The sequence below is a fragment of the Pseudoliparis swirei genome, chromosome 22 (assembly GCF_029220125.1).
Source record: "Pseudoliparis swirei isolate HS2019 ecotype Mariana Trench chromosome 22, NWPU_hadal_v1, whole genome shotgun sequence".
In the NCBI taxonomy this organism is placed as follows: domain Eukaryota; kingdom Metazoa; phylum Chordata; class Actinopteri; order Perciformes; family Liparidae; genus Pseudoliparis; species Pseudoliparis swirei.
Window position 1 is genome coordinate 17,897,352 of NC_079409.1, and position 27,011 is coordinate 17,924,362.

At 40.2% G+C, this 27,011-nt stretch overlaps 1 protein-coding gene across 5 annotated transcripts in view; it reads right to left on the reverse strand.

Moving 5' to 3' along the window:
- Positions 1-27,011, reverse strand: part of dnah5 (dynein, axonemal, heavy chain 5) — a 91,483-nt gene that overhangs the window by 40,613 nt on the left and 23,859 nt on the right. For 4 of the 5 annotated variants that reach the window (XM_056443718.1, XM_056443721.1, XM_056443720.1 and 1 more), the window contains exons 39-64: positions 25,510-25,580; positions 25,148-25,255; positions 24,729-24,916; positions 23,997-24,191; positions 22,953-23,087; positions 22,627-22,734; positions 21,443-21,596; positions 21,089-21,235; positions 18,592-18,833; positions 17,887-18,063; positions 17,156-17,360; positions 16,764-16,906; positions 16,017-16,151; positions 15,519-15,641; positions 15,020-15,233; positions 14,571-14,794; positions 13,345-13,561; positions 13,054-13,226; positions 12,492-12,622; positions 11,746-11,899; positions 6,168-6,435; positions 5,280-5,403; positions 4,865-4,972; positions 4,026-4,140; positions 3,693-3,869; positions 548-751 (exon numbers count right to left, since the gene is read on the reverse strand). In XM_056443718.1, coding sequence (XP_056299693.1) covers positions 548-751; positions 3,693-3,869; positions 4,026-4,140; positions 4,865-4,972; positions 5,280-5,403; positions 6,168-6,435; positions 11,746-11,899; positions 12,492-12,622; positions 13,054-13,226; positions 13,345-13,561; positions 14,571-14,794; positions 15,020-15,233; positions 15,519-15,641; positions 16,017-16,151; positions 16,764-16,906; positions 17,156-17,360; positions 17,887-18,063; positions 18,592-18,833; positions 21,089-21,235; positions 21,443-21,596; positions 22,627-22,734; positions 22,953-23,087; positions 23,997-24,191; positions 24,729-24,916; positions 25,148-25,255; positions 25,510-25,580 — 4,240 coding nt within the window. The remainder of the gene's footprint in view (positions 1-547; positions 752-3,692; positions 3,870-4,025; positions 4,141-4,864; positions 4,973-5,279; positions 5,404-6,167; positions 6,436-11,745; positions 11,900-12,491; positions 12,623-13,053; positions 13,227-13,344; positions 13,562-14,570; positions 14,795-15,019; positions 15,234-15,518; positions 15,642-16,016; positions 16,152-16,763; positions 16,907-17,155; positions 17,361-17,886; positions 18,064-18,591; positions 18,834-21,088; positions 21,236-21,442; positions 21,597-22,626; positions 22,735-22,952; positions 23,088-23,996; positions 24,192-24,728; positions 24,917-25,147; positions 25,256-25,509; positions 25,581-27,011) is intronic. The other variant, XM_056443719.1, reaches the window with a different exon arrangement.

Below are 27,011 nucleotides of genomic sequence, written 5' to 3' on the forward strand. Positions count from 1 at the left end.
TGGATTCATATTTGAAGAGTGAAATCCAAGAACACACAATGTCTTTACTCTGATGTACCTATTTGACTAATTATCCTGATTTAATCATTACTGTGTTAGCGTTGAATTACTAAACAGAACGGGTAACTGTAACAACAACAGCTAATTGTATTCATTAAAGAGTGAGTATGAAGGGTATACAATTCACTGATGAGTTGAGCTGCAGGCAGTGAATCTGTTGCATACTGAAACACGTATAGGAAGCACTTGTAGCATCTTAGAACAGGATACTACACTAGGATGTTACTGAAGGGTCGATAACGGATTTAGTCTTTTGTTGTGATAAACTTCCACCAACAATTAATGATCGTCTTGTTTTCTGTCTATTTTAGTGGAAGACCACGAAAAACTGGGTTTAATCCTTCACTAATTCATATTTAGTGACTCCCTTTATTCATGTTGAATGTTGTAAATAATGATGTCGGCTTATCTCAGTGCACACGGCGTTCTGCAGCATCTGTGCCTCACTTCAATCTCAACTGTGTGAATCCGACATTAGCGCGTGTACCTGTAGGCTCCCCAGGAAGTTTCCAGCCGTCATAAGTTTTAGAGACTCCTGCCAGGACGCCGTGTTGCAGTTCTTCTCCGGGTCGATCTTCACTGTGTTGACCCGCCTCTGGAAGAGCAGCAGCACGCAGTCCATGATTCGCATAATGAGGTGGGGGGGGCGGCCGAGTGTTCGTACAGTGGCGATGTCCGATGGCTTGATTGTCTGAGTGGGTACAGGAAAACATAAATAAACATATACAGAGTTTGAGAATATACAACAGAGGGAGAGTATAGGGAAAATACAATTTGACGATGAGCCACATTATGAAAAATCCAACTGTTCTGCAGAGGGGGAAGGAGAATCACTTCAAGGGACTGATTTCTATGAGAGTGAAGGAAATGCTCCAGTGAGAGTTGTTTGGCTGCTTCATCAGGCCCCCTGCTCGCCCGGCTCATCTCCTCTCCTCTTTGCACTTTCCTGGTTTCTGCTCTCGCTTCCCAGCTCCTTTTCCTCTCTGGATCAGCCCAGGTGTGTGTGAATCTCACAATTGTGTGTACCAATATTGGTTGTTTTACTCGGCATTCTGTATTGACCCTTTGGATCACTAACTTGTGTTGCTCCTCGCAACCTGCTCACAGTATTTTAACATGAAAGTAAAGTTTTCAATACTGTGTCGTGCAACATGATCTCTCAAAGCTCATATTTGTAACTAATGTAACAGCATTACTAAGATAGATTTGATCTGGTCCATTAAACCATTTGAAACTGGTCCTCCAGTGTGTTCATCTGATAAAAATGGAAGATCTCTTCCTATTTTTCTGTATCAAAAAAGTACAATGAGAGCAATCCAAATTGAACCATTTTAATCCTGAGTATATAGAGATAGGCTAAACTGAGCTGCAGTCTTTGAATTTAATGTATTTGTTCAGGCACATTTTTGTTATATCATATTCTATGAAAATTCATAGTTGTATGCTTGTGTTGATTAAAGAGAGCAGGTTATGGAAGTTCTTCTTCGTTTTTGTTGAAGACCGGTGATCTGTGTCTCCCTTCTGTAGGCCAGGTGAGACCCATGCTTGTACTGTGATCTATCAAAGGATCCTCTATGAAGGCTTTTCTTTGCTCTCCCATCATTAGTATGTTCTTCTTTTATTTAGCTGTTAATTAGGCCCTGACTGCTAAGGGTCAGCTGCCGTTAACCCGCCGGCAAGTGCTACAACTATATGGCCCTGCTATAACACTGCCAGACATCGGAGCAGAGATGGTTTATGATAGTGTGTTGTACTGTCAGCTTTGCTGTTTGTTGTGAAATTTAAATGATCCTGTTCAATGCTACGCTGAGATTACCTTAATTATTGTGCTTGCTGTGCTTGTGTCTGTGATTAACACGTCACATTGATTGAAACTGGGTTTCAGTGGGTTAGTTTCCACGACTACATGTACAGCCAGTGAGCAGCATTTGATCAGCAAGGATCAAAAGTCCGAGCGATAAATGAACAGCTGCTCTGTCTCTATGCAGCAGTTAGGATTCTATTTGCTTTCCACGCTTTCCTTTCTCTTTTACTATCACACACACACACACACACACACACACGCCGAGAACGGTTACGTCCACCATTGTCAGCCCAAAGAAAACACATCCACACATGCCACATGATTGCTTTTATGCTTGTAATGTAGTTGTGGTGGTCATAGTTGATTGTTAATGTAGTACACCCCTTTTTTGAGACCGTAACGGTTTGGTTATTAGTCACCGATCCCAGGACAATGCCCTGTTATTAATTATGACATTATTAACTGTTATTAAAACTGCCTTGTTATTAAATGCCTCAACCAGTACAAAGGAAGAAGCCTCTTGAATGAGGCAAAAAGGTCCCCAGCTCTACAGTCGTGTGAGCCTCCAGGTCCATTTAAAATCCTACGTAATCAAAATGCACATGATCAAACCAGACAGATTTATTCAGGATGCCTGCCTGGTAATAAAAGATTTTCCATCCACAGCAGCAAGATAATTTTGCCCTGCACCATCTACCCAGGAGAGCAGCTTTAATTACAGCGCAGCATCAGCCCCCAGAGCATCGTGCTAACTTTAGCAACACCCGCTGTTATGCACACACACACACACACACCTACACACACAGGGTGGAAGGCTGGAGGAAAAACCTGCATGTGGCTACATACAGCACGTCACAGTGTGCTCCAAGTGGTACCCTGGAGCAACACAACGTGGAATAGTGAGAAAAATATTGGTAGGGGAGACATTAACTCATAATAAACTGCTCCAACACACAGTTTACTGACAATTTCTAAACCTCAGGTTGTCTTATATTAGCTTCATATTGTTCATTGGAACATATCAATACTCTGGACAGTTTACTTTTTTTAATAAAATACATATTTAAAAATAAATGTATTCGTTATCTTGATGTTTGGGCTCATTGGCAGAATTACAGAGCATGCATGCATTTGTATCTCTTTTTCCTTTGGAAACATTATGCTTTGATCCAGTTATAATTAACCCCCACATAAAGGAGTCCTTAATTTAAAAAACATTTGGTATTTTGTAGATCATAACTATGTTTTATGGATCTGGGCTTGTGTCACCAGTCAAATCCACTTTTAATCTGAATTCTTGTATGTGAATGTAATGGACAGCGATACAAATATATGATGAACCGAAAATAAAAAAATACTAAGAAAAGAGGCATATATTAAAAAGTCCTACTCCCTGCAGCATGCATGCCATCAAGACAAGAAATTAAATAAAGTTAAAAGGCAGTGACACAACGTGTGTTGTAAGTTGCTTATGAATGATTTTAAGAGACTTGTATAATCAATTATTAAAATGGATTAAGCACTATCAATGTGGTGCAGCTACTGATAAACCTCTGGGCGTAAAGTTGTAAAGTAGGATCTCATGCAGTCAGAGTATGCATTTTATATTCATCTCTTAAAGTAACCGTTATATTATGGAATAGTTAACAGTAACATTAGATTGTTAAAAACATAATTATGGAGAAAATATATTTGGTATATAAATACTTTGTGTAGGCAGTTCATATTTTCTAATTCATGTTTGGAATTTACAAATCTGTCCACCTGAGGGAGATGGACCTATTGAATACATGGTTCACAGGTGTGTTTTCAACTCTGAGTCCCATACCTGGAGTGCAGCCTCTGCTTCCTGGAGAGCTGGGCGGGCAGCTTCCAGTTTCTCCTCAGCGATGGCCTTGTCAGCTGAGATGCTGTCTACAATAGCCTGGGCCTTGTCCTTGACTTTCTGCACCTCCACCTTTACTCGCTCAGCTGCCTGGGCTTTAACCGTCACCTCCTTCAATACCTGGGAGGATGTACAAGAAACAAACAACGCTACGAGTCAATACAACCTCAACTCGGATCACTCCTTTCATATCAACAAAACAAAAATCTACTAATTCCTTCATTTTTCTGAGTAACATAAATACAAAAAACAACCACTCTCCTGCCTGAAACCTACCATGTCAGCCTTGTCATTGGCAACCTGTAGCTCCTTTTCCTTCACCTCCAGCTCTTTGCTCAGTGCTGCTACAGACTCCGATGCCTCCTTCAGCTTCTTGAGACCAGTGTTCATCCTAAAAAGAAGAAATATTAAACATAATCGGGTCAGTCACCTGCAATTCCAGCATATATCTTGGACCTTGCTATTCTGTATGTCGCAAATACCCAGAAACTTTCAAGATGAACTACATGACATTCTGACATAATTGTTGATTCACCAGATGGTGGAAAGACTTGCACATTATTTCACAGGAAAACTTTATCCGTGGTCAGTTAGAGGCAAGAGTCTAAATGTCATGACATCCCTTTAGAGGAGGAATTCTAATGCTGCACTCTCAAAAAATGAGAGTATGATGGTTCTGGACTGGTCCCTTTGATGACAGCTTACTTCACGAGGACACGTCCTGATCATCCATCACTTCCAGGAGTCAAAAATTATCGACTGATTTAAAGATAATGTTAAATTGTGACACTGCCCCTTAAAAATTGATCTTATCTTTCAGGAAATACACTTATGCCTAATATTGATATCTACTCGTGATAGGCCACTCATCGGGACTGAGAGTCATAAGACTACAAATTTAAGATTAAACTACTTTATAAATCTATTATGATTTTATGCACAAACCAATCCTCACTAATTGGAAGAGACGTCAACAATATGCAGCTTTTTGGGTTTTGATTGAAAGGTGGAATGAAAGTCATCTTGTATTATTGTGTTACACAAGATGTTCCCATTGGAAGTACAAGGATAACAAATATCTAACTTAAGATAGCTTAATCTATAAATCTGATTACCTGTTGGCCAGGGTCTGGACTTCAGTCCTCTTCTCCTTATAGATGGTCTTGTAGCCCTGAATGAAGGTCAGGTAGGACTTAGGTGTGACGTGGGTGGAACGTCGGTATCTAGAATTAAATTAGATTACAGTATGTTCATTCCATGTCATATGTTTTATACTTAAATCTTCATTTAGTAAAACTTTTATTTTATCAAATTAAAACTGACCACAAACCGCAATGTCCAAATGTTCCTTCCAGCAGCTTTAAAAGAATATATATATATATATATATATATATATATTCTTTTTTTTTTACAATTGCATTTCTATTACTAACGCTAATTATCCAGCTGTCAAACATAACTAGACTAATATTTTGTTCAAGGGTGGATTGCTGCCTTTGTTGTGGCGGAGAGGCATTTAAACCACTGTACCTCTGGAAGTAGTCCACACACTTCTCTGCCACGCCATCCTGGAAAGAACCCATGCACTGGACGACCTCACTCTTAACCTGGGGTGAGCAGTCGATGTCATAGACTGACAGGAAGTGATGCGAAACTGAAGGACAAAAAGATTGAGGAGGAAGAAAAAGAGAGAGCAGAATTAAGCGAAATGGGGAGTAGATAACGGGTACTGAATCCAGATTGGAAAATGTTAACATAAATATATCAGTTTCAATCCTGCTTTATACTCGAGTGTGCTTTAAAAAATTCGAATTTATTGTTTTCCATTCAGGAATAACAGTTGTAATGCATGGGACAATGTATGGTTCATTGCTGACATGCATGACTACGTCATTGTTTCATTCTGACTGACATGGAATGGAAATTCAGAAACAAAAGTAAAACATCACTAGAAAATATGCTGAAAGATATTGTATTGCAGGACTAAATGAGCGAAACCGATTTGAAATATCTGAAAGAATTAAGACGTGATGTGATATTTGTATGTGTACAACAAATTTAATTATGATCTATATATGTAAAAGTTCAAGGCATTTCTAAGCAGCATTCTGAAGCAACACCTAAAAGATTAATGAGAGAGATAAAAAATAGAGAAATGATGGATGACAGAAATAAGCAGTAAATCCCAGCAGCATGACTTAAGTTGGGGAACAAAGCCAATTACATTCTAGTCATTAGAAAACACATGGGACACACTGCGAACAAGCTGACTACGTGAGTGTTGTAATCTGATGTTACGCTATTAAGGAAAATAACCATTCTAAATAGATAAGGAATATATTATTAATGGGAAACAAATATATTCTTAATGTGAAACAAATGATAGCATTAGATCACATATAATTAGGTGAAATATACCTGCAACAAGAGCATCTTTTGGCCACCGGCTGAACCAGTCCATGGTGCACCCAGATATCAATGCAGGAAACTTTAAAGCCCTGTTGCGAAACTTTTCCCCAATGGGCGAAAAGCACAGCACAACGTGGAGATTATGTCGGACACGTGACATGAAGTACTTATAGAGGTTTTCATTGGTCGGCGGACGCCTGGGAAACTCGCGCTTCATAACAGGTATGAGGTCACTGAGGATCTCGTCAATCTCATCACGAGCAAATAAATTGGACACCTGAGGATAGAAATAAACACACACACATGTTAATGTTAAATTACAAGATCTGTTGATCTTTATTATCTCCGCTAAGAGATAATGATATTGGTTGTGTGGATCTGAATGCATCGCTGCCACATGGCTGAGATACAGTAGGGGAAAACCGTCTGCTTGCTTTTATTGTTTTGGACTGTGTTTGGCTATTTGGCCATGGAAGTACACACACTACTGATTGCATCGCTGTCACTCAGCCACTGCACAGTGGCCAGAGACGCAGTTATTGCCTTTCTTTTTATTGGGCATCAACTTCACGTTTTTTTTAAAGAATATATATACACGTTCATGGTTTGTGAGAAAGAGCTGAGATGTGCGCCTGCACAGACACATCTGCATAGATTAAAATGAGTGTGCATATGTTGTGTGAGTGAAAAACACATCCTTTACACTCGCAGTATAGGCAGGGGGGAAGCCAATTGTGGGTTATATGTATTCAATACAACATTACAGCAGGGGTTGTTGCAGCAACACATTGAGAGATCTAGCTTTCTAGCTGTACTTGATACTCTGTACTCTGATTGCGTCTTTGGGTTTAGGGGTACGTGTTTTGTTAGTTTGAACCTCTGGATTTCAGTTATGGCTTTCCGTGTAAAAAAATAATTAAACAGGCATTTCAAACCATTAACCATTTAGGACATCACCTTTTTCTAATATAACCTTTGAATGACGTGATTGTCAAAATACAGGGATACGTCGACACACAATTCCAGATGTATTCTTTTAGCACTCCAATCTTTCAAAGGAACTGCATGTTTACGATGGCAAATTATTAGTTAATCCGATCTGAGATTTCCCCATGCAAAACCTTTTAGCCAGATTTTAATCTGCACTTGAGGCCTAGGGAAACAATTAGTGACAAACAGGAATTCAAGGGGGCCTATCTGAAAAAAAAGCCTTCCAAGATATAAACAGTAATAGGAAAGGTGAACATCTGTAGTTTAGCAATATTTAGGAATTGATTGCTAATGAACTCAAAAGCAAGATTCCCCCAGTGTGACATATTCAGAATCAACAGCTTGTAATATGGACCTGAACTTGTATAGAAATAGTGCTTTAATTTCCACATGCTCATCATTCCAACATCTCCCTCAAATTTGTCCGGATCTCTATATTTCCTCTCACCCTTTTCCCTTCGCCATGTTTACAGTCAAGCAGTGCATCTAGTTTATATAAATGTACACTACATTAAGAGAGATTGATATATATTTTTTCTTTGTTATTCTTTTCATAGGCATCAGCCTGGTGATCTTCATTAATAAAACAACCACTTTGTCGAGGTTTGATGAGGGAATAGTGGCACTGGATCCCGTGTTGCTTTTTGCACCTTTTTATTAAGTCCCAAGTTAATTAAGAGAGAGAGCAAGTAACTTAAAAGAGTGAGAGCAGGAGAGTCTTGGAAGGGCATGTGGTTAATAACACCATGTCCCCAACCATCTGCAGGGGTAATCTCACATAAAGAACAACCGCAAACTAACAGCTCACTCTTTTATTTCTCGTCTCCAACAGTCGTCCAGAAACTTCTGCAACACAAACTTTGCTCACAGACACAAACACAGCACACCAACCGCTCACTTGCACACCAACATCACACGGACACAAACTCTACAGTTTGATTTAAGCGGCAGGTGAAACATCCGCTGGTTCAATTATTATTTCGTCAGGGAGGCAGAGGAAGGGGAAGAGAGGAGCGGGGGAACAGAGGGCAGATAGGGATGCTATCCTCATGAGGCAGAGAGAGCAACAGAAACCGAGAGGGGATAAAAAAAGACAACTAGCTGATAGAAAATGAGGAGGATGGATAGAGATGGTGGGTAATGATTAGGAGGTGAAAAAAAAGAAGTGGACAAAGAAAAAAATCACGTAAAGAGCAATTCCTCACCCAGGGCTGATAACACTGTCTGCCGTAAAATGTTAATAAACAGATTTTTCAGTTTGAGGGCAATGTTGTACGTTAAAAAAATACAAAGATTAAATTGAATGACCCAGTGAAAGAAAAGTTCCATACACTTGGAATTGTCACGGTTAGTAGATAATGAGACCGTCTACTTTTGCTGCACATTACATACATTAGATCCTCCCTAAAGTCCAGGTTTTAATCGGACGAGGAAGAGGATGGTGATGTGTACACATTACTTCGAGACTGGATTACTGCAACTCCTTATTATCAGGCTGCTCTAATAAGTCTCTTAGGTCCCTCCAGTTGATCCAGAATGCTGCAGCTCGTATTCTCACTAAAACTAAGAAAAGAGATCACATCACTCCTGCACTAGCTGCTCTGCACTGGCTCCCAGTAAAATCAAGAATCACTTTTAAAATTATTCTCTTAACGTACAAAGCCTTGATTGGTGATGCACCATCATATCTTAAGGAGCTTGTAGTACCATATGGCCCCACTAGAGAGCTGCGCTCACTAAATGCGGGACTACTTGTCGTTCCTAGAGTCTTAAAAAGTAGAATGGGAGCCAGAGCCTTTAGTTATCAAGCTCCTCTTTTATGGAACCAGCTTCCACCTTCAGTCCGGGAGGCAGACACAGTCACCTCATTTAAGAGTAGACTCAAGACTTTCCTCTTTGACAGAGCTTATAGTTAGGGCTGAATCAGGTTCACCTGGTCCAGCCCCTTGATATGCTGCTATAGGCTTATAGCTGCCGGGGGACGTTTTAGGATGCACTGAGCACCTATCTCCTCTTTTCTCCCTCCTGAGGGATGAATTGTCATCTCTCCATCACACATTACTAACTCTGCTTTCTCCCCGGAGTCCTTTTGACTTCACGTCTCATGGGGTCATCGGACCCTATGAGACGACATTGATCCTGTCTGCCTGATGGATCATCGAGGTCTGGGTCGTGGAATTCCTGCTACCGACTACGCCACTGGCCTGTTGAGACTCCGCCCACTCCTCCTCTCTACCTCCATCTGCCTGATGGATCGTGGAGGTCTCCATCGTGGAATATGCCTACTATGAACTATTCATACACTCTGTCATATTCATTGAATGTATTTTAACTCTAAATCTGTCCTTCTGTACACATTACATCTATTGTTCTGTCCATCCTGGAGAGGGATCCTCCTCTGTTGCTCTCCTGAAGGTTTCTTCCCTTTTTTTCCCCCTGAAGGGTTATTTGGGAGTTTTTCCTGATCCGATGTGAGGTTTTGGGGCAGGGATGTCTATGTGTACAGATTGTATAGCACTCCGAGACAAATTTGTAATTTGTAAAATTGCGCTCTACAAATAAACTGAATTGAATTGAATTGAATTACACAACATAGTGCTGGTTTTTGGGAAAAGATTTCGCTTTTCGGAAATAGTTTTCCCCCAGCAGTATGCTCCCTCCTGCTCTTTTGTAAATAACCTATATAGGAATAATTGTGACTGTTTCCTTGATAGTGATAGCTTATTTTATCATTAAAAAAAATCATTGTGTTCCTTTGACCATTCCTTCCATGTATGTGAGAATAAAAAGACACAAATAATTTGTCATCCCTCCTGTAGATGGTCTTCGCAAAATAAATGTATCTGTGAGAAGTCTTTCTAAGAGAAGGCACAAGATGGGCAGGAAAAAGATATATCTGACGAGGAGTTATAATGGAAATATGGATGATGGGGAAGGAGCATGAATAAACAGGACACATATAAAGGGAGACAGCGGGGGAGAGGAAGTGGAGGAAACCAATGACGTATAGGATTAGAGAGAAAAGGGAAGAGAGGGCAACACGGGGAAATGGTGGAGACAGAGCAGAGAGCAAACCAGAGGGGGAAACACAATGAGAGGAAGAGGAAAAGGATGAGTGGGAATAGGAAGGCACAGCACAGAAAAGGGCAGTAGGTGCGGATGGAGAGATGTAGGACGAAGAGGAAAAGAGGAAAAAGGATAGTAAATTAGAGAGCAGAGAAAAGTGTGGTATTTATCAGAGTTAAAAACAAATTCAACCTTGAAGCAAAGCATGTGAACGGGAGCCACAGCCCTGATTGCAGCCCAAAAAATGCAAAGCAGCTCTTTTTCCTTTTTTTGTGAGTGAGCAGGTGAGCGGTTTGAGTGGAGCAGGGTGAAACCTGAGTTTAGAGCGGAACGATATTGACTGCTGTGGCTTGGAGCGGCGTTAAGTGGAGGGAGCCAACAGCCCCATGAGAGAGGATGACGCTCCACTCCGCTTACATGCCTTGCCATGAAGCTACCTCCTCCTCCTACTTCTGATGTGACGGAGTAATGCAGAGGAAATGCCATTCTGCAGCTGAAATGCAGATGGATGCAGCACGGAGGAAAAATAAACGACCTGTTTCTACCCTTCTGTTCGTTACAACTTCAATTCATTACATCCGAACAAATGGCAAAATAATTGAAATGCTATCAGATTGACGGGGGAAATGCTATTTGGTTTTTAATTTGATTGAATTGAGATAAACAGCACTGCTCATACATCAAATTCAGACAACATTGTTTTCTCTTCTCGCGGTCTATGCTGTCGCTGACTCGGTATCAGTCACGAAACGTAGGTTTCACTCAAGGATGAAATCCAGCTGTTAGTTTTAGCAGCACAAAGACAGTGTAATTGAGGCTTTGTGCTCGACGAACTCGGTGTCAATGTGAGTCTCTGATTCAGTGCAGCCGCTTTGTGTTTCCTCACATCGGCTTTTGTCTCAATTAAGTGTTTGTGTTGATTATCAAAACTGATGTAAAAACATGTGTGCCAGTGCATTCATCAGAATATAATGGGGGGGGCGGCTGTAGCTCAGTGGGGTAAGGGGGTCATCCTACAATCCCAAGGTTGTCGGTTCGATCCCGGCTCTCCCCATTAGTTGCAAGTCGAAGTGTCCTTGAGCAAGGCACTGAACCCCCAGTTGCTTCCCGGGTGCATCACTGCAGCCCACTGCTCCTTAATAACTAAGGATGGGTTAAATGCAGAGAACTAATTTCCCCTTGTGGATTAATAAAGTATATATCTATCTATCTATCTATAATAAATTCATATTTTTTATTTGAGCAGCACTCATAATAAGAAATGTGTCTGTTTTTCATCCACTCCAGACATCCGTGGTAAATTAAACTGATAAGCAAGACTTATACACTGGGCAATATTTTCAGTAGCATTATATGAAATTATAGCAGTAAAAATAGATGTATCTATAATGTCCAGCACCTCTACTTTGAGAGCTCAGCTTCAGTAATTGAACTCTTTAATATTAAATGTATTATTAAATATTCACATGACATTCACATGACATATACGTTTATATTACTAGTTTTTTTGCCCTATGTGTGTGCTCCTGACCTCTCCAGATGACAGGACGTTGTTCATGTACTCGAGGAAGGACTCCTCTTTGATTTCGTTGTCGGTAAAGAGGAAGCTGATGCCTTTGCCATGTTCGCCAGCTGTTCTGTACAAGCCCTTTAGGTCATCCATCAGGTTGGCTGTGTTGTATGAGCTGGCAGAGAATAGAATCCATTAAACAGATATCCACTTAGAGATGGGAAATAATCAAGTGCGTGAAAGTGTAAGAATAATAGGTAGACTTGATTGCATAAAGACAAAGGTAAAAACTGAATGAAGAGCAACAGAATAATAATGATGGTGTTTGAATGGGATAGTTTACGTTAACACAATTAAAATGTGAAGAATGAAGAGTTGAATTGAGTCTCCATGAGAAAAACAGACATTAGTATTCTGGATGTACCTTGAAAACACACATGTCTCTGTTTAGAAAAGCAGTGACATCTAATAAAGGTTCCTGTATTCTCTGAAGAGGACTGTGAAGTCCAGAGGCACATTTGTATTAATAGCACGGACTAAAATCTGAAGATCTGTCTTAAAAGTGCAGACAGGAAATATGACCGTTACAAATGCAAACGGGGGTGGGGGAAGAAAACATATGACAAAGAGCTAGAGAGATGCGAGATATCACACAATAAATCTCATCTTTCAGAACATATCCTGTCCCCGCCAACTATGAACATGGACCAACTACATGTGCAGATGTATGCATGTGTGCATATACAACGATTGCATGGGAGCATTACCGTGTGAGAGTGATCTGGAAGATCTTGTATCCAGCTATGAAGGAGGCCAATCTGGTCAGGCTCTGTTTGCCTGAACCCCCAACACCCACCAACAAGGCATTACCTCCAGGGGTCCGTATTATCCTGGACACCTACACACACAAAAGCAAACATGGACATAAAACTAGGATTCATAATGGAAGTTGCAAGAATAAGAAAAATAAAACAAGCAAGGGAGACAGAGATGGAGATTGCCAGTAAGTCAAGCATACATTTAAAAGCTCCACAAATCAAGTTGTATTCAACCAAAACTGGAAGGATATTTGGGGGCTTTTAGATTGTCTGAATGGTCAGACTTCTTGCATTTGAAAGCCCTCAGATGTGCTCAAAGAGAAACATGTGCCCGGTAGCCACAGACATGCGATTAGGACCCGTGCATTAATTAAAATGTAAATAATATATATACTTGCTGTTTCACAGTACTTGTTGTCCTATTCTATCACATAAAAACCTCGTAATAATATTACCATTATTTAAAATAAACACACTAATGTGGCTACAGAATAAATAATCTTCAGAATACCTTGACCAGATGTATCATAGCATCCTGAAAGAAGACCATGTCCATGCCGGTACCCCTGACGCTCTCATTGTAATGGCTCAGAAACATGTTCAGACGCTCCTTTAAACTCTCAAACGATTCCATGGGCTCGTACACCTTGGGTAGATCAAAGTCCGAATCTTCTGGCTCCTCTCCTATGAATAAAAGAGAATAAACATTGAAATGATCACAATACAAACAGAAATAATTCCTGTGTTTTTTTTTCTTAAGAAAAATAACTACAATATTGCTGAAATGTAAGAAATGCTGTGCCTTTTTGATTGATGGTACCTGTGGCCTCAGGTGCGTCTCGTAGAAAGTCGACAAAGTATGTGTCGGGTCCATAATCCGCTATGTTCTTGTGCTCCTCTGCGAGCTCCTCTTCCACCAGCTTGGCCAAAGCCTGGTCAAACCAGTCTACATCCTCCGGCATGGTAAATCTGTCAGCTATCACGCGACTGCACTCGTGCCTCCACAATGCCAACAGCACCTGGGAATTGTGCTTTTGTGTTATTGCTCTGATGAAAGCCAGCACAGGGACTGCATGAGCTAACTCAGCTCCATTGCATACCAAAGATGTAGATACTATGGCTAATATGACAAATAGCGTTGATTGGGAGGAAAGATTTTATTATTTAATGGAATCATTGAATGAGTTCAATGAGTAAGTAAAAGGATTAAGCGAATAACAGATTTAAGCAGACACACTGAAACATTTGCTTGCTCAGAAAGAAAAATTAATCCAGCCAGATTTTGATTCGATGTATTGATTGTAGGTATTTTGCAAATGCGGCAACCTCATTATGAAATGTAAGCCTGGAAAAAGTACACTTAGTAATATCCAATACACTTGTATTCTATTTGACTGGTTTAGATATTCTACTCTCAGTCTTCACAGCTATGTGTGTAGCTCATCACGGATGTTGAGCATGCGTGTCTAGACACTTGGTAGCCTGCAGTAGAAGATGTATTTAATTGTCTTACATTATTCACCAAGATCTGAGCTTACAGTGCAAGTATCTTCTCTGCTTCCCTCCCAATTAACACTTATGTCCCTCTCCAATGGTGTAAATATGCAGGCATACATTAGCACAACTACATGGGTCCGGGTTTGATCCTGATCTGTTTGAGTTTCTCCACAACTCTAGTCTATTATACGCTACTCTGCAGCACACTGCAAACTTCACTCTATTGTTTTGTTTGCACACACACACAAAAACAAACAACTGGGAGAAATAATGTTACAGCACTTCAGCACTACCTTTTTGCATTTTTATTGATGACAGTGAAATATTTGTTACGGAATATTTATAGTATTTATTTATATATTTAAATATATATATTTAGAATATTTATATAATTTTATTTTATTATTGTGCTTTGTCATATACATACATTCCTGTGAAAACAGGATATAAATGGTAAAGTAGAAACCCAGTCATGTGCAGCACCTTTCTTAAAACTGTTGACATTTTAGAATCAATGAAAAAAGCTCTCACCTGGACAGAGCTGACCACCTCAACGTTGGTATTGAGCATGCCTTGCCAGATCCTGGACAGATCCCTCAGGTTGAAGATGTAGTGGAACTTGGCAGGAGTTGGAAGCATCTTGACCTTGGTCGACTGCCAGAGATGGCGGGTCAGAGACACCAAACGAAGTACGGTGCTTCGAACCTCATCGACAAAACCGCGACGTGCACAGAAGTGGCCTCGACCAATCACACCTGTGTAATAGGTTCAAAGATGGTGGAAGGTGGGAAAGTTCCCATAGCAAATCATTTTATTTAAAAGGACAGTATAGGACACAGTACATTCTCTAGGGATTATTATTCTAGTAACGTTGCACTGTAGTGTCACAGTACCATCCTCATCACATTCTTAAACATTAATCACATGGTTTAATTCACTACATACATCCATAATGATTTCACTGCACTCTTTTCACTCACCAAATATCTTGTCAATGGACGCGTTGGAGGGCAGCGTACAGTTAAAGATAGAGAACTGCCTTTTCAGTCTCTGTGGGATGTCATTACGGCCTCCTCCTGGATGGATCATAGCTGCTAGGAACTGAACATCCACTATATTTGTGAACTCGCCCGGTTTCTCCAGATTAAAGAACCCATTTTGCTCCATCAGCTGCCTGACAATCTCATTCGTCACCTATGATGAAGGACAAAAAAAGCCAGTTTAAATCAAGAGGAGGATTATTTGTTATTAGTTTGTTTGCCTTTTTATTTGTCGTCAGATTTTTTACATTAGGTCACCAGAACGTGACGTAAGGATCAAATGGTCTAACATGGAATCAATCAAAATGACTTGAAATTAAATGATTGTTTATGGGATTTTTAAAAAAGGACATGAATGGAAATGTAACCATTAATTGGGGTAGAGAGTGAAAGTATATTTTCAGTTTTCCAAATAATTAATGTGAAAATGATCTCTAACCTGGTCTCCCCATTCATTGATGACAGGCATGTTGATATCATCTATAAAAATTGACATTTTCTTCGCAGCAGGAGGTCCATAAGTGGTCCCCATTCTTTTATCCACATAGCTCTCTACTGTCCTCTGCAAAAGAAATATAGAGAGCAAAGAAACATTTAAAGACAACACATGGTAAAACATTTTTTACAAAATTTTTACAAAATTATATATATGCGAATAGGAACGATCTGGTAAGTTCCGTGCAGACATCATTCTTAGTAACAAACAGCTCGATCATTGTGAAATTTAGCCATGTGCATGAAAAAGGTTGTGGCGCTTCCTCCTGCCTGCACATTATTAGTCATACCAATCAATGCTACTTCAAAAGGCTATGATAATCCATATCAAGTTCACAGTCGAGCAGCCAGTCGATCTACAGATGGAACTGCAAAGAAGGAGACAGCCTGTGATAAAAACCTTAACTAATTAAAAATAGAAGTAAACAGAGTTTTGCTTTACCTGGAACATGAGTGGTGTGGTGGCAGAAGAGAAGTTGAGACACTTCCCAATGTGGGTCTCAGGATCATACTTTGACATGTAGCCCTTGAGGATCACAGTCTTTGCTGTTCCTTGTTCTCCAATCAGCAAAACAGCCTGGGAAAATGTATATTTTTTCCTTGTCAGGCTAAGATCTCAATATGCACATTAAATGAAGGTTCAACATGACTACATTGCAACCTGAAACAGCAGTTAATTTATTCTGTTGAGCTTGAGATGTAAATTGTTGACCAAAACTATATTTATTGTGTCTTGATCTCCAAATGTGACTGAGTGTCAGCTTAATATTGCAGAGTGACAGATGGTGGAGCATTTGGCTCTCAAGCAGAGAATTCATCAAAATGTTTCAATAGTAGATCTGTGCTGCTTCTGATGCCATGTTATTGATCTGCATCTGCATATATGTCTACACAGCCATATCCAACACTAAATGAAGCATTGCAAGCTGAAAAGAGAAGAGACTAAATGGGTGCCATCTAAAACCCTTATCATAAATTCTCTATGAAGTTGGACATGTACTAAATGTTCCTGCTCACAGTTCATTTTTAGGACACGTGTCAAATGTTAACTGAAACACATCAAGCGGCACCTTCAGACTTTTACACCATTAGACCATTAAAACGAGTTTTAATGAACGTAGCGCTACAGTTTTTACGGGCAGTATAAAGATATACCAGCACTTGAGAATTCCCTTTTAATAAAGCTTACCTTGCCCTGCTTAGCGATCGTCTGAATCAGGAAATCTGTTTTAACATTGTCCACATTGGGAACCAAGATGGAGCTGTACTCTGGGGTGAACTCAGATGGATACACATACTCCTCCACTCTAGTGCTCCAGTGGACCCATTGACCTTGAAGAAGAATGAATGTGCATGTGTGAAAAAGATATGTATTGGCACAAAATATGGCACAGACACTTGCAAGTTGTCTTCACATTGAAAACATATTTGAATATTCCACCATGCGATTTGATAAACGTACACCTTCTGCGAAATGGACTGCAACATAAGGCATAATGTTTCTGCTTGTCAAGGAGCAGCTTCGATATTTGCTGACATTTAATCACAGGCGATAACATCTGTTTATCAATGCATGCATACCATCTGCTGTGACATGGTAGTCAAACATGGTGTCGTCACTATCAAGAGGGATGTCTGGGAGGTTGAGACAGATACTGTCATTCCCTCTGAGCCAGGTCTCCATCTTCCTCCGGTCATCCAGTTCAAGTAATGCTCCGGTGCTCCACATTAGGGCAAAGACGTACAGACGCTCTAAGTGCTCTATGGTTAACTCACCACACTGCTCCTGCAGAGAAACATCTACTTTAGATCAAGGACTTTGTTTAAAAAAAAAAGATTTCAAAAAGATGGGGAGCACATCAAGAGAGAAATAAATCTCACTTTTTACCAAGCTTAATTGTCTGAAACAAAAAGGACAACACTGATAGGTTCAAGCCTATACAGCATTGTAACAAAAAGTGCATCACAAATATTACATGGTCACAATAGATGCCTACATGGTGATCTCATAATGTGGCCAATGGCCTTTAAAAGTAGCAAGACTTTATTGACTATAAAGAGTAACAATGGATCACAGAACTACGACTCAAGACTATCCAAAAGCGCCCTACACTGTGGTTCCTTTCTTAAGTCCTTTTCCCGAGGGAAAGTCATTTAAATTGCCTACCATCTATATGGATTTCCGGTTTTCCTCCAGCAGTCATTTTGTTTGGGCAGTTTGAATCAACCTCTTAATCACTAATATATGCAGCAAGTCCTGTCTGAGTGCACCATGTCACGTGTATGGGAACTCAGAACAGTTGTAATCGTACCTTTGGTGGTATGAGTCCCTGCAGCATGTTGATGCACTGCATGATGACGAAGGCCTCAAGCATGTCCATCTTAAACTCTAGTGATTGCACACAAAAGCGGTAGAGCTCAGAGAAGGAGGACGAGAAGAGTTCCCTCAGCACCTCTGCTTCCTGAGCGAAGCGTTTCTTCAACCAGCCCTGAGAAGAAAAAACACACCAATAGCAAAGATTATATTATGTTTCAAAGAACACAGTGTGTATGTGCTGTTGTGTAGCCTAGCTGTGGGTGAGGTGTATTTCTAGATGCAGCAGAAATGTCAAGCCTTCTGAACCAAGATAAGTAAGTCATCTTGGATCCTCAAGGCGCCCCAGGGTGCCAAAGATCTAGATCTCAATGTTTTGGGCGGCTTTAGCTCAGTGGGGTAAGAGGGCCGTCCTGCAACCGCAGGGTTGTGGGTTCGATCCCCACTCTCCCCATTAGTTGCAAGTCGAAGTGTCCTTGAGCAAGGCACTGAACCCCCAGTTGCTTCCCGGGCGCTTCACCGCAGCCCACTGCTCCTTAATAAGTAAGGATGGGTTAAATGCAGAGAACTAATTTCCCCTTGGGGATTAATAAAAGTGTATATTCTTATTCTTAATCGGCCGGTACATACTGTAATAGTGTAATACGCACCACAAATTCTGTGGAGGTATACAAAAACAAATCCCATCTGTTAGTCAATTCACCTCCAGTATAGGGCTCCAGTTGAGCACGGAGGAACTCATGAACACCATTCCATTGCGTGAGACAGTGGCTGGAGAGGCGTTGTCGATGTTGTGTGGCTCAAACACCACTTTACAGTTGGGTGCCATCGGTATACGATCTCCATTCGCCAGCGTAAGAGTTCTGTTGTCATCCAAAACTGAGTTTAAGTTCTCAATCCAGATGGCATCCACAGGTCCATCCAGGACTATCCAGATGTGCTCCCCTGAGATAGAAAACCGTGTTTTTGTTAGTCTTAGTCCTGCTACATGTAGTGTGCTCACTCATTCTATCTCTATGGTCAATGCACATTGTTGAGAGCTGAGTCAGAGGACCAAGGCAAACAGTCTATTTCTACGGGTTCTAACATATACAAAGTAGTTATACTATTAAGAAAAAGAAAAACATTGCCAATACAAAAATACCATAAATGATAATAAAATATTATATTTGTATTCAACATTATTATTTTATTAAGGCTTGTTTTGTCCGATAAAGATGTTTGACGTTGCTCTGTCATCACTGATCTAAAGTCTTTTACCAAAGGACTCAGTTTTGAGTCAAAATAATGTATAAACTTATTAGAGATGCACCGATCAGGTTTTTGGTGCCGATCACCGATCACTGAAATCAGTATCTGCCGATCACCGATAATACCGATCACCGATCACTGAAATCAGTACCTGCCGATCCGATAATACCGATCACCGATCACGGTGTCGATTGAAGTATTCTATTTATTGTGTAGCATTATTGCCTAGGACTATGAGGAAATACATATATAAAGCAACTCAAACATTAAAGAAATTACCGATTTCTTTAAACATTTAGGACTTTTACTTTGAAAAATGTCCTAATTGATACATTAAAATTGTTTGATTGCTATTGTAGGTGATTTCAGATATGTATGGAACACATCTGCATCATTCATTTCCTGGAACTCTTGGGGAAATCTATTTACAGGACTTTTCTTAACATACAAAAGTCTGACTTATTTTTATAAACTCTTCCTTGGTCCAGTAAAAATGTTTTAATGTTCGCATAATTTAAGCTAAATCTCAGAAACGATCTATAAAGATACTAAATCAGTTAATTGTTTACTTTTATATGTTCGTGTATGATTTGTCGTCATCTTATTTTGATAAACGGATGTTGTTTCACGTGGTTCTTTCCGCTAACTTTGCAAAACCGGATGTTGCCACTTAAATCCTTCCGCTAACTTTATCAAAACCCTCGCGCGCTCCCGATCGAATGCGTTTACCGTGAACATCAGTCTATCGGGGCTCAGACATGTGAGAGTAGGCTGAGTTGACCCAGTGATTCAACTCGGGGGACGGGGACGCCGCTCGGTGCGTGAGGATCCCCTCGTGGACCTCTCACTCTGCCGGCCCTCGCCGGGCGCATCGTCTCAGTTGCGGTGTGCAGTTGAAACGTCTGATAGTTCTCGCAGATGTTACGTCATCTGATCGGCCGTTTTGATCGGCCGTTTTGAGAACGCCGATCAAAACCGATAATGGGAATATCGGCCGATATGGATCGGCGCCGATCAGATCGGTGCATCCCTAAAACTTATATGACTGTTTTATGCCCAGAGCCACCAGCTGCTTTTCTACACCGAAGTCCCTAAAATAGATCATGCTTTGGATGCTGTTGCTGCATCTACTGAACCATATTCTAAATACGGTCTGTTTTCCCAAGGCTTTTTATTCCCTTGAAGAATACTCCACCCAGGACAAATCTAAACCGCCTTCTTTTCGATTCTGGAATACTGTCTGATCAAAGCAACGCGCTGCACACGCAACAGCGTCAACACATCCTGATCAGAGACATGCATAAAGCATGAGAACTTACACTGGATACATCAGATGGATATTTTGATTTAAAAAAGCAAACACACAATGTATATTCATCCCCATGCATGCACACATGCATTTTAATGAAGTGTGTAGGATTAAGAAGGAATGTAAAGATTAAATATATGTTGGTGCCGCTCTGAACTATAGATGAAAAGATGTCCCAGGAGATTTCACTGCAAAGTAATACCATACCCAAAGTTCTCACAGAAAAGTATAATTTAAGTAGATTACCAGTACTAATCATTTGAGCAATCATCAGCAGGAATCTCGCATGTTTTCTCTCTTTATCTGATTCTAACTTTTTAAAGATAATGATGTTAGGAAACAAAGCACCATTATTTGCCAATTATACACTTATTACAGCTAGTTTTCATCTTAGAGGGACACTTGTGATATCAAGGTCAATCATTAAGCATGCGTAAAGGAAAACCATTTTTTAAATATATAAATGTTTGCTCAAAAAAATAAAAAAATGCTCAACACACCTTCATTATTTTCTTATTTACACAAAATATGATATGATGAGAACTCTTTCAAACAAATGCTCATTTATAAATTGCTTATATTCGAAATTCTATATTGGTGTCAGCGCACCTCAATTCTAAGTAAGAATAAGCAACCTGACCTTTCTTTGCTCTCAGAGTCTTCCTCCAAAGTGTAGAGAAGATGCCATCAGTCCAGTCATTTGTGGCTACATCCAGTCGACCAAACATCTGAGACGCTGTGATGGCTTTTGGGTTCATGCGCATCTCTTTGTGAGGCTGACCACACTCTGAGAAGAAATTGACAGAAACATTTGCTTCTACACTCGTACAGTAAGCCTATCTGACGTGCCAAATTTATTCAAACAACAATATACACACAAAAAAAGTAAAAACACATGAGTTTTCTAAAGTTTAAAAAGGTAGAAAAGATAATTCTTGATTTGTTGGTCTTTTGCTTTGACAGCATACGTCCCAAAACGCGCAGACATTCCTACCTGTCATAGCTCTCATCAGCGTATGTATGCAAGTGGTCTTTCCGGCCCCACTGGGCCCGAGGGTCATCATGCCGTGTCGGACTCTCTGTGTCTCAAACAGCTGGATGACCTTAAGCTTCCAGGGCGGGTGAATGATCAGACCTGCATCCTCGACCTGAAGGAGCACAGATACAGGATACAAATATTTACCATGCTAAGCAAATAAGTTTACAAAGTACTCCGACATGTTCTGGATGATACTGTAAGGTGAGTATGTCGTAATATATTGAATGGATCACATACAGCTTCACACACATAAAAAAAGGATACAATCATATCTTGTCAAGCACCTTCCGTTATGCTTCTCTTGCCTTTTCTTAATTTAGTCATTCTTGGTTTTCTATTGAATTGTATACTCGCCTTTCTTCTAGTTTCAGAGTCTCTACTTTCTGCTGATGTTGATTGCCCTGATTAGCTTCGCCTGTGCCTTGTTATCCACCCTTTCATTTAGTTTTTAAGGTCACTCCCAGGTCATCTTCGAACTAACCGCAGTGAGCGCAATCCTGCTAAGCTGTCGTATGGAGCTCGTTACCAACTCCGTAAATTAATAAACACATAGGGGAGAGCTTTTTTACTTCGGTAACACCAAACTCTGCTTTGTAATACAGGCCTCTGGTGTTTGGATCTGTTTGGCTGCCTTCCTGTTTACCAAACCGGTTAGTGTGAGAAGACCGTGCTTTATTGGAACTGTCTGGTTGTTGAGTCATCTCTTTCCTCTGTGGTTTCTTCAGCCTCATCAGATACTTGGTATGACAACAAGCATGCAGTACTGCAAGGGTGATTTCACGAAAATGCTGCAATTTAAAAGATCTGACGTTTGACTCTATTTTCTCTGCACTGCGGTTTCCACTGTTACTGAGGTTAGGTCCTTGACGAATGGTAAATGACACTTTGTATTCCTTTGGGTGACATATCTGGAGGCGTTCAAGAGTGACATGAAAGATACAGCAGTCTCACAGTTCATTAGTCTTTGGTCGGATTTCACTTAGCTTCTGCATTTCTCTCTCTCACCTTCTGTTTACTGTTTCCGATGTCCTTCTTTACTCTCTCACTCTTTCATTCATTCCTATATCCTACTGTGTCTCTCTGCCATTTCTCTCACCCTCGCAAACATAGACACACTCATCTCTCACTCCTTCCACTACCTGAAAGTCGATGGCAGCCTCTAGTTCAGGGTAGCCTGCTTTATCAAGTTGGATCCCAGGGAAGAGGTCCTCAATCAAGCTCAGGAAGAGTGGCTCATCTTCATCGATCTAATGTAAACAAACATGTGTTCAAATAGACAAAAGAATACATAAAATACTGACAATGATTCATCTTAAATTGGTTTGGCACGTATCTTTAGTTACTGACTTTTTTCTATTAAATACATTAACTTTATACTTTTTTTTGCTGATGAAAATGCATCAAAATAAATGAAAATGTCAAGATTATCTATTAGACGCTCTATTGTATTACATTCTAGACTGACCAACTTGGATAAATTCATGTCCCTGAGGACCCTCATGACGATGGTGGACTCTGTGTCACTGGGGTTGGCCCGCTTGGCTGCTCCCAGGGTCCTCAGCACTGAAAGGATGTTCCGTAGGCCAAAATCATAGTGAACCTGGACAACCACAAAATATCTTAGATGTCCATCATCATCATCATCATCATTTCTACTACAGTTTAAAGCCTCTGTAACAAACATTTCCAAGTATTTAAATAATCTTCGCTGTAAAGTATATTGTAATGTGTAGATGACAGCCCAACAATTAATTACCTTCGCATTGAAAATGCGGAAGGTAATGTTTTGAACGCCGTGTATTTGTATGCGTGCGTGCGTGTGTGCGTGTTATTCGCATAAGTCAAAAAGTATTAAACCGAATCGCATGAAATTTGGTGGGATGATTGGTTATTATCCGGGGACCATTTGATTCGATTTTGGGATCGATCGGGTCAAAGGTCAAGGTCATGAAAAGGTCAAAATCTTCTTTGAATCGCATGAAATTTAGTGGGATGATTGGTTATTATCCAGGGACCATTTGATTAGATCTTGGGATTGATCGGGTCAAACTTCAAGGTCATGAAAAAGTCAAAATCTTCTTTTTATCATAGCACGGTCAATTTTTATGTTCATAATTCAATGCCCAATCTTGTGATATGCGAAGGTATGCGCTCTACCGAGTGCCCATTCTAGTTTGACAATGAACCAAGAAAGAAATTGAAGCTGAAAGAAAGACATGAATCAAAGACTGCTGCCACAACATTGTGAGGCTTTAAGCTTTAGGCCCCAATAGTGTAAATTGAGCACTAAGAGCAAAGAAGGCTATGCACAAGTATTTGGTCATTATGCTAAGCTGGAACTCTTCATTGAGCAAAATGTTCATCAAAAGAAAATTGTCCTGTTTATTAATGTATCCTAAGTTGTTGTATATGTTGTGTTTTGGACCTATATATATTTTGTAATGATGTTAAACAAGAAAGTGTCAGAATTTGTCATTTTGTTTTCAATCAGATCTCATCTATTGTTTACCTGTTTGGAGAGTTGCTCCTCACACAGCTTGTACAGAGTGAAGAACTTGCGGGCCAGCTCCATGTTGTCTATAAACCCACAACTGGCCAGTTTTACCCGAATGATGATCTGACGATCAGGAACCATCATGGCCACAGAGCGGAAGTTGATCTTCAGGTTCTCAGGGAGCTCCTGGCGTCCTGCATAACCTGGGTTCTGATTACACAGGAGTTTGGATACAAATAAAATTGGATAAAACACTAAAAGTATAACTATAAAGAAATGTAATAGTGCATAGTGTATCCCATAGAACTAGAATTACAAAAAAAAGAGGACAAAGCAGGTTGATTAAAAGATTTACAGATGAGCAGTTACATGCAATATGTATAATTTAAAACATATATTGTATGTGCACACACCCTACACAGTCTCTTTGTATTTACTCATGATGACAATACACACAAAATTTGTAAAACCTTAAGTTCATGTTTCATTAAGGTTCATAGAACTATCCTTCAGCTTATCCTTCTTTTTCTTCAATACAGTATATTCATATATATATATATGAATATAATGAATTATATGTTTAATGACTTGCCTTGGGATAGCGACTGTGCCAAATAGATACAGTGATTACTGTATATGGGTAAGTATAAATACCAACCAGACCCTGGTGTTCAATCTTGTACAGACTAACTTGTGAAAAAGATACATTGCCCACATCAATCAATATTTCTAAATAATATCACTGACCATTGTAAGGAAGATGCCAAACTCTGGGCTCATTTCCACATGGTCTCCGTCAGTGAAAACAAAGTTTTTGCGACGTTCCTTCTTGCATGTGAGAACTATGGCAATCTGCTGGGCTGCCACCGACAACACTGGGAGGTTAATGCGGTTGAACTCGTCAAAACAGCCCCAAGAACCAGACTGAGCCAGGCCTGGAAATCAGACACATGAAACCGTCTTGTCACTCTGTTGCAAATACATTAAGTGTACTCCAAACTCCAAAATATAGGTTCATACACCCAATGTTCGCTTCTGTGGTTCTCACATCTCATTCCAAACCCCTCAAACTTTCCATAAAACATTTACCCTTTATCCCTTTACCTTTTCTGCTGCTGCTTTATTTGCAAAAACATAATTTCATGGTTTTGCCTTGTGACTCATACCTTTAAATATTCTTCCCAGACCTCTGAAGTCCATCTGATCAGAACAGTTGAAGACCACAACATACTTTCCCAGACAGCGGCCCATGTCTTTTGTGGTCTCCGTCTTGCCTAGTAACACAAACACATATTCGCCACATCCTAAAATGAGGTGCAACATCTTTAATGACAAATAGAACCAAATTAATTCTCCAACCAAAAAACATAATATTGATAATTATAATAATAATAATAATCATAATAATAATAAATCTGAATTTTATCCGTTGTCATTAATCATTTCCCAACCATATACATATATTTTGGGACCTCGTAGTGAGGTCAGTTTTGTCTTAGAAAGTTTCCTAATTGGATAAAAGTCTTACCTGTCCCTGCAGGACCAGCAGGAGCTCCACCCATACTCATACCGAGAGCCTGGGCGAGGGTGATGTAGCACCTGACCAAACATAGACAGGAAAGGCAGGTCAAAGGCAGAATCAGGTTAAGAATGTGCTTCCTTACAAAGCTGTTTTAATTTCATGGACATCACGCACAGCTCGAGAATGCTGCCCCTGAAGCTGGTGGGGATTCAGTATCTTGCTCAAGGACACTTCAGCAGAGAGGATGAGTGGCATGGGGACCGACCCAGGCCATCTCGCTAAACACTGCATGAACAATCATCGTAGAAATGCACCTGCAACTCACGTTGTGTCCTTCAGAGGATGTAGAATAAACTAGCGATGAAAAGAAGAAAGAAACAGATATTTTTCAAATCACTATTGTCGCTTTTGCCTTCGTGCGATACCGCTTCCACCTTTACTCGTTTTGTCTTTCACATTCTCCGTCCTTCATCCCCTCTGTGACGGCAACCGGTTTGGAAAAGTAAAGAGCGGGAGTGATAGAAAGGAAAGCGGCACAGCACATTCTAACAAAAGAGAAAGAATCAGAAATTATTTCAGGCGGGGGAAAGAAGGCAGTGAGAAGATCCGGGCGGTCTTGCCACCTTTGGCCATTAAGGCACTTCTTTGGAGAGCTGCTGTCTATTCGTAGCCCCCTCCTTGATGCTGTCTCCTCTCATCTCTTTCTCCTTGAATCTCATCTTATTTCCCACTGTCTCTTCTCATATTTCCTCTCTCTCTCTCTCCTCTCTCTCTCTGTTTCTGTTTCTCTTTCTCTCTCTCTCTCTCTCTCTCTCTCTGTTTCACTTACTCTTACTTGTTTCTCTTTTGGAAGTGATGTGCACTTTTTACTAACGGTCCAGACGATTGGGAGGTGTCCTTAGATTGGTGCTGAGAGTATTTCAGATGACAGTGGGGCCAAAGGGAAAGGCTCGGGCAGACACAAGTGTGTGCTGTGAATTTGTAGGTTTTGACAGATCCATGTTGAGAAAAAAGTAATAATAGTAAACATTTTGGATAGTCTCTCCTTGAAGGCATTATTGATGGAGTACTTAGTTGTACACAGAGAAAGTAATGGAAGTGGTTATGTTAAAGGTTCTTTAAATGATATTCACAGCATCCATATAGCACAACACTATGTGTAACGTAAAGATGTGTGGATTAAGATCTACCCGAGCGGAGAATGGCACACTCTCTCTATGTGTAGCAGTCCGAGCTTCTCTGTGTTTTGTGTACATAGTCAGGCCGGCTGTGTGTGCCTTTTAGTGCATGTGAGCGTGCCCCACTAGTTACAGTTTTTCTCAATTGCTAAAACACTAAAACTGATTGGTTTAACAAAGTTCTCAGTTACCTGAAATCATCAGGCTAATTATGCAGTCTGTTGTCAATACCTTAAACTATTTCACATGGTAAAACACAATTTGCAGATCTCACTTCGACTTTTCAGCAAAACTCTAAACACATTCTCAGTCTCAAAACACATTCTGCAC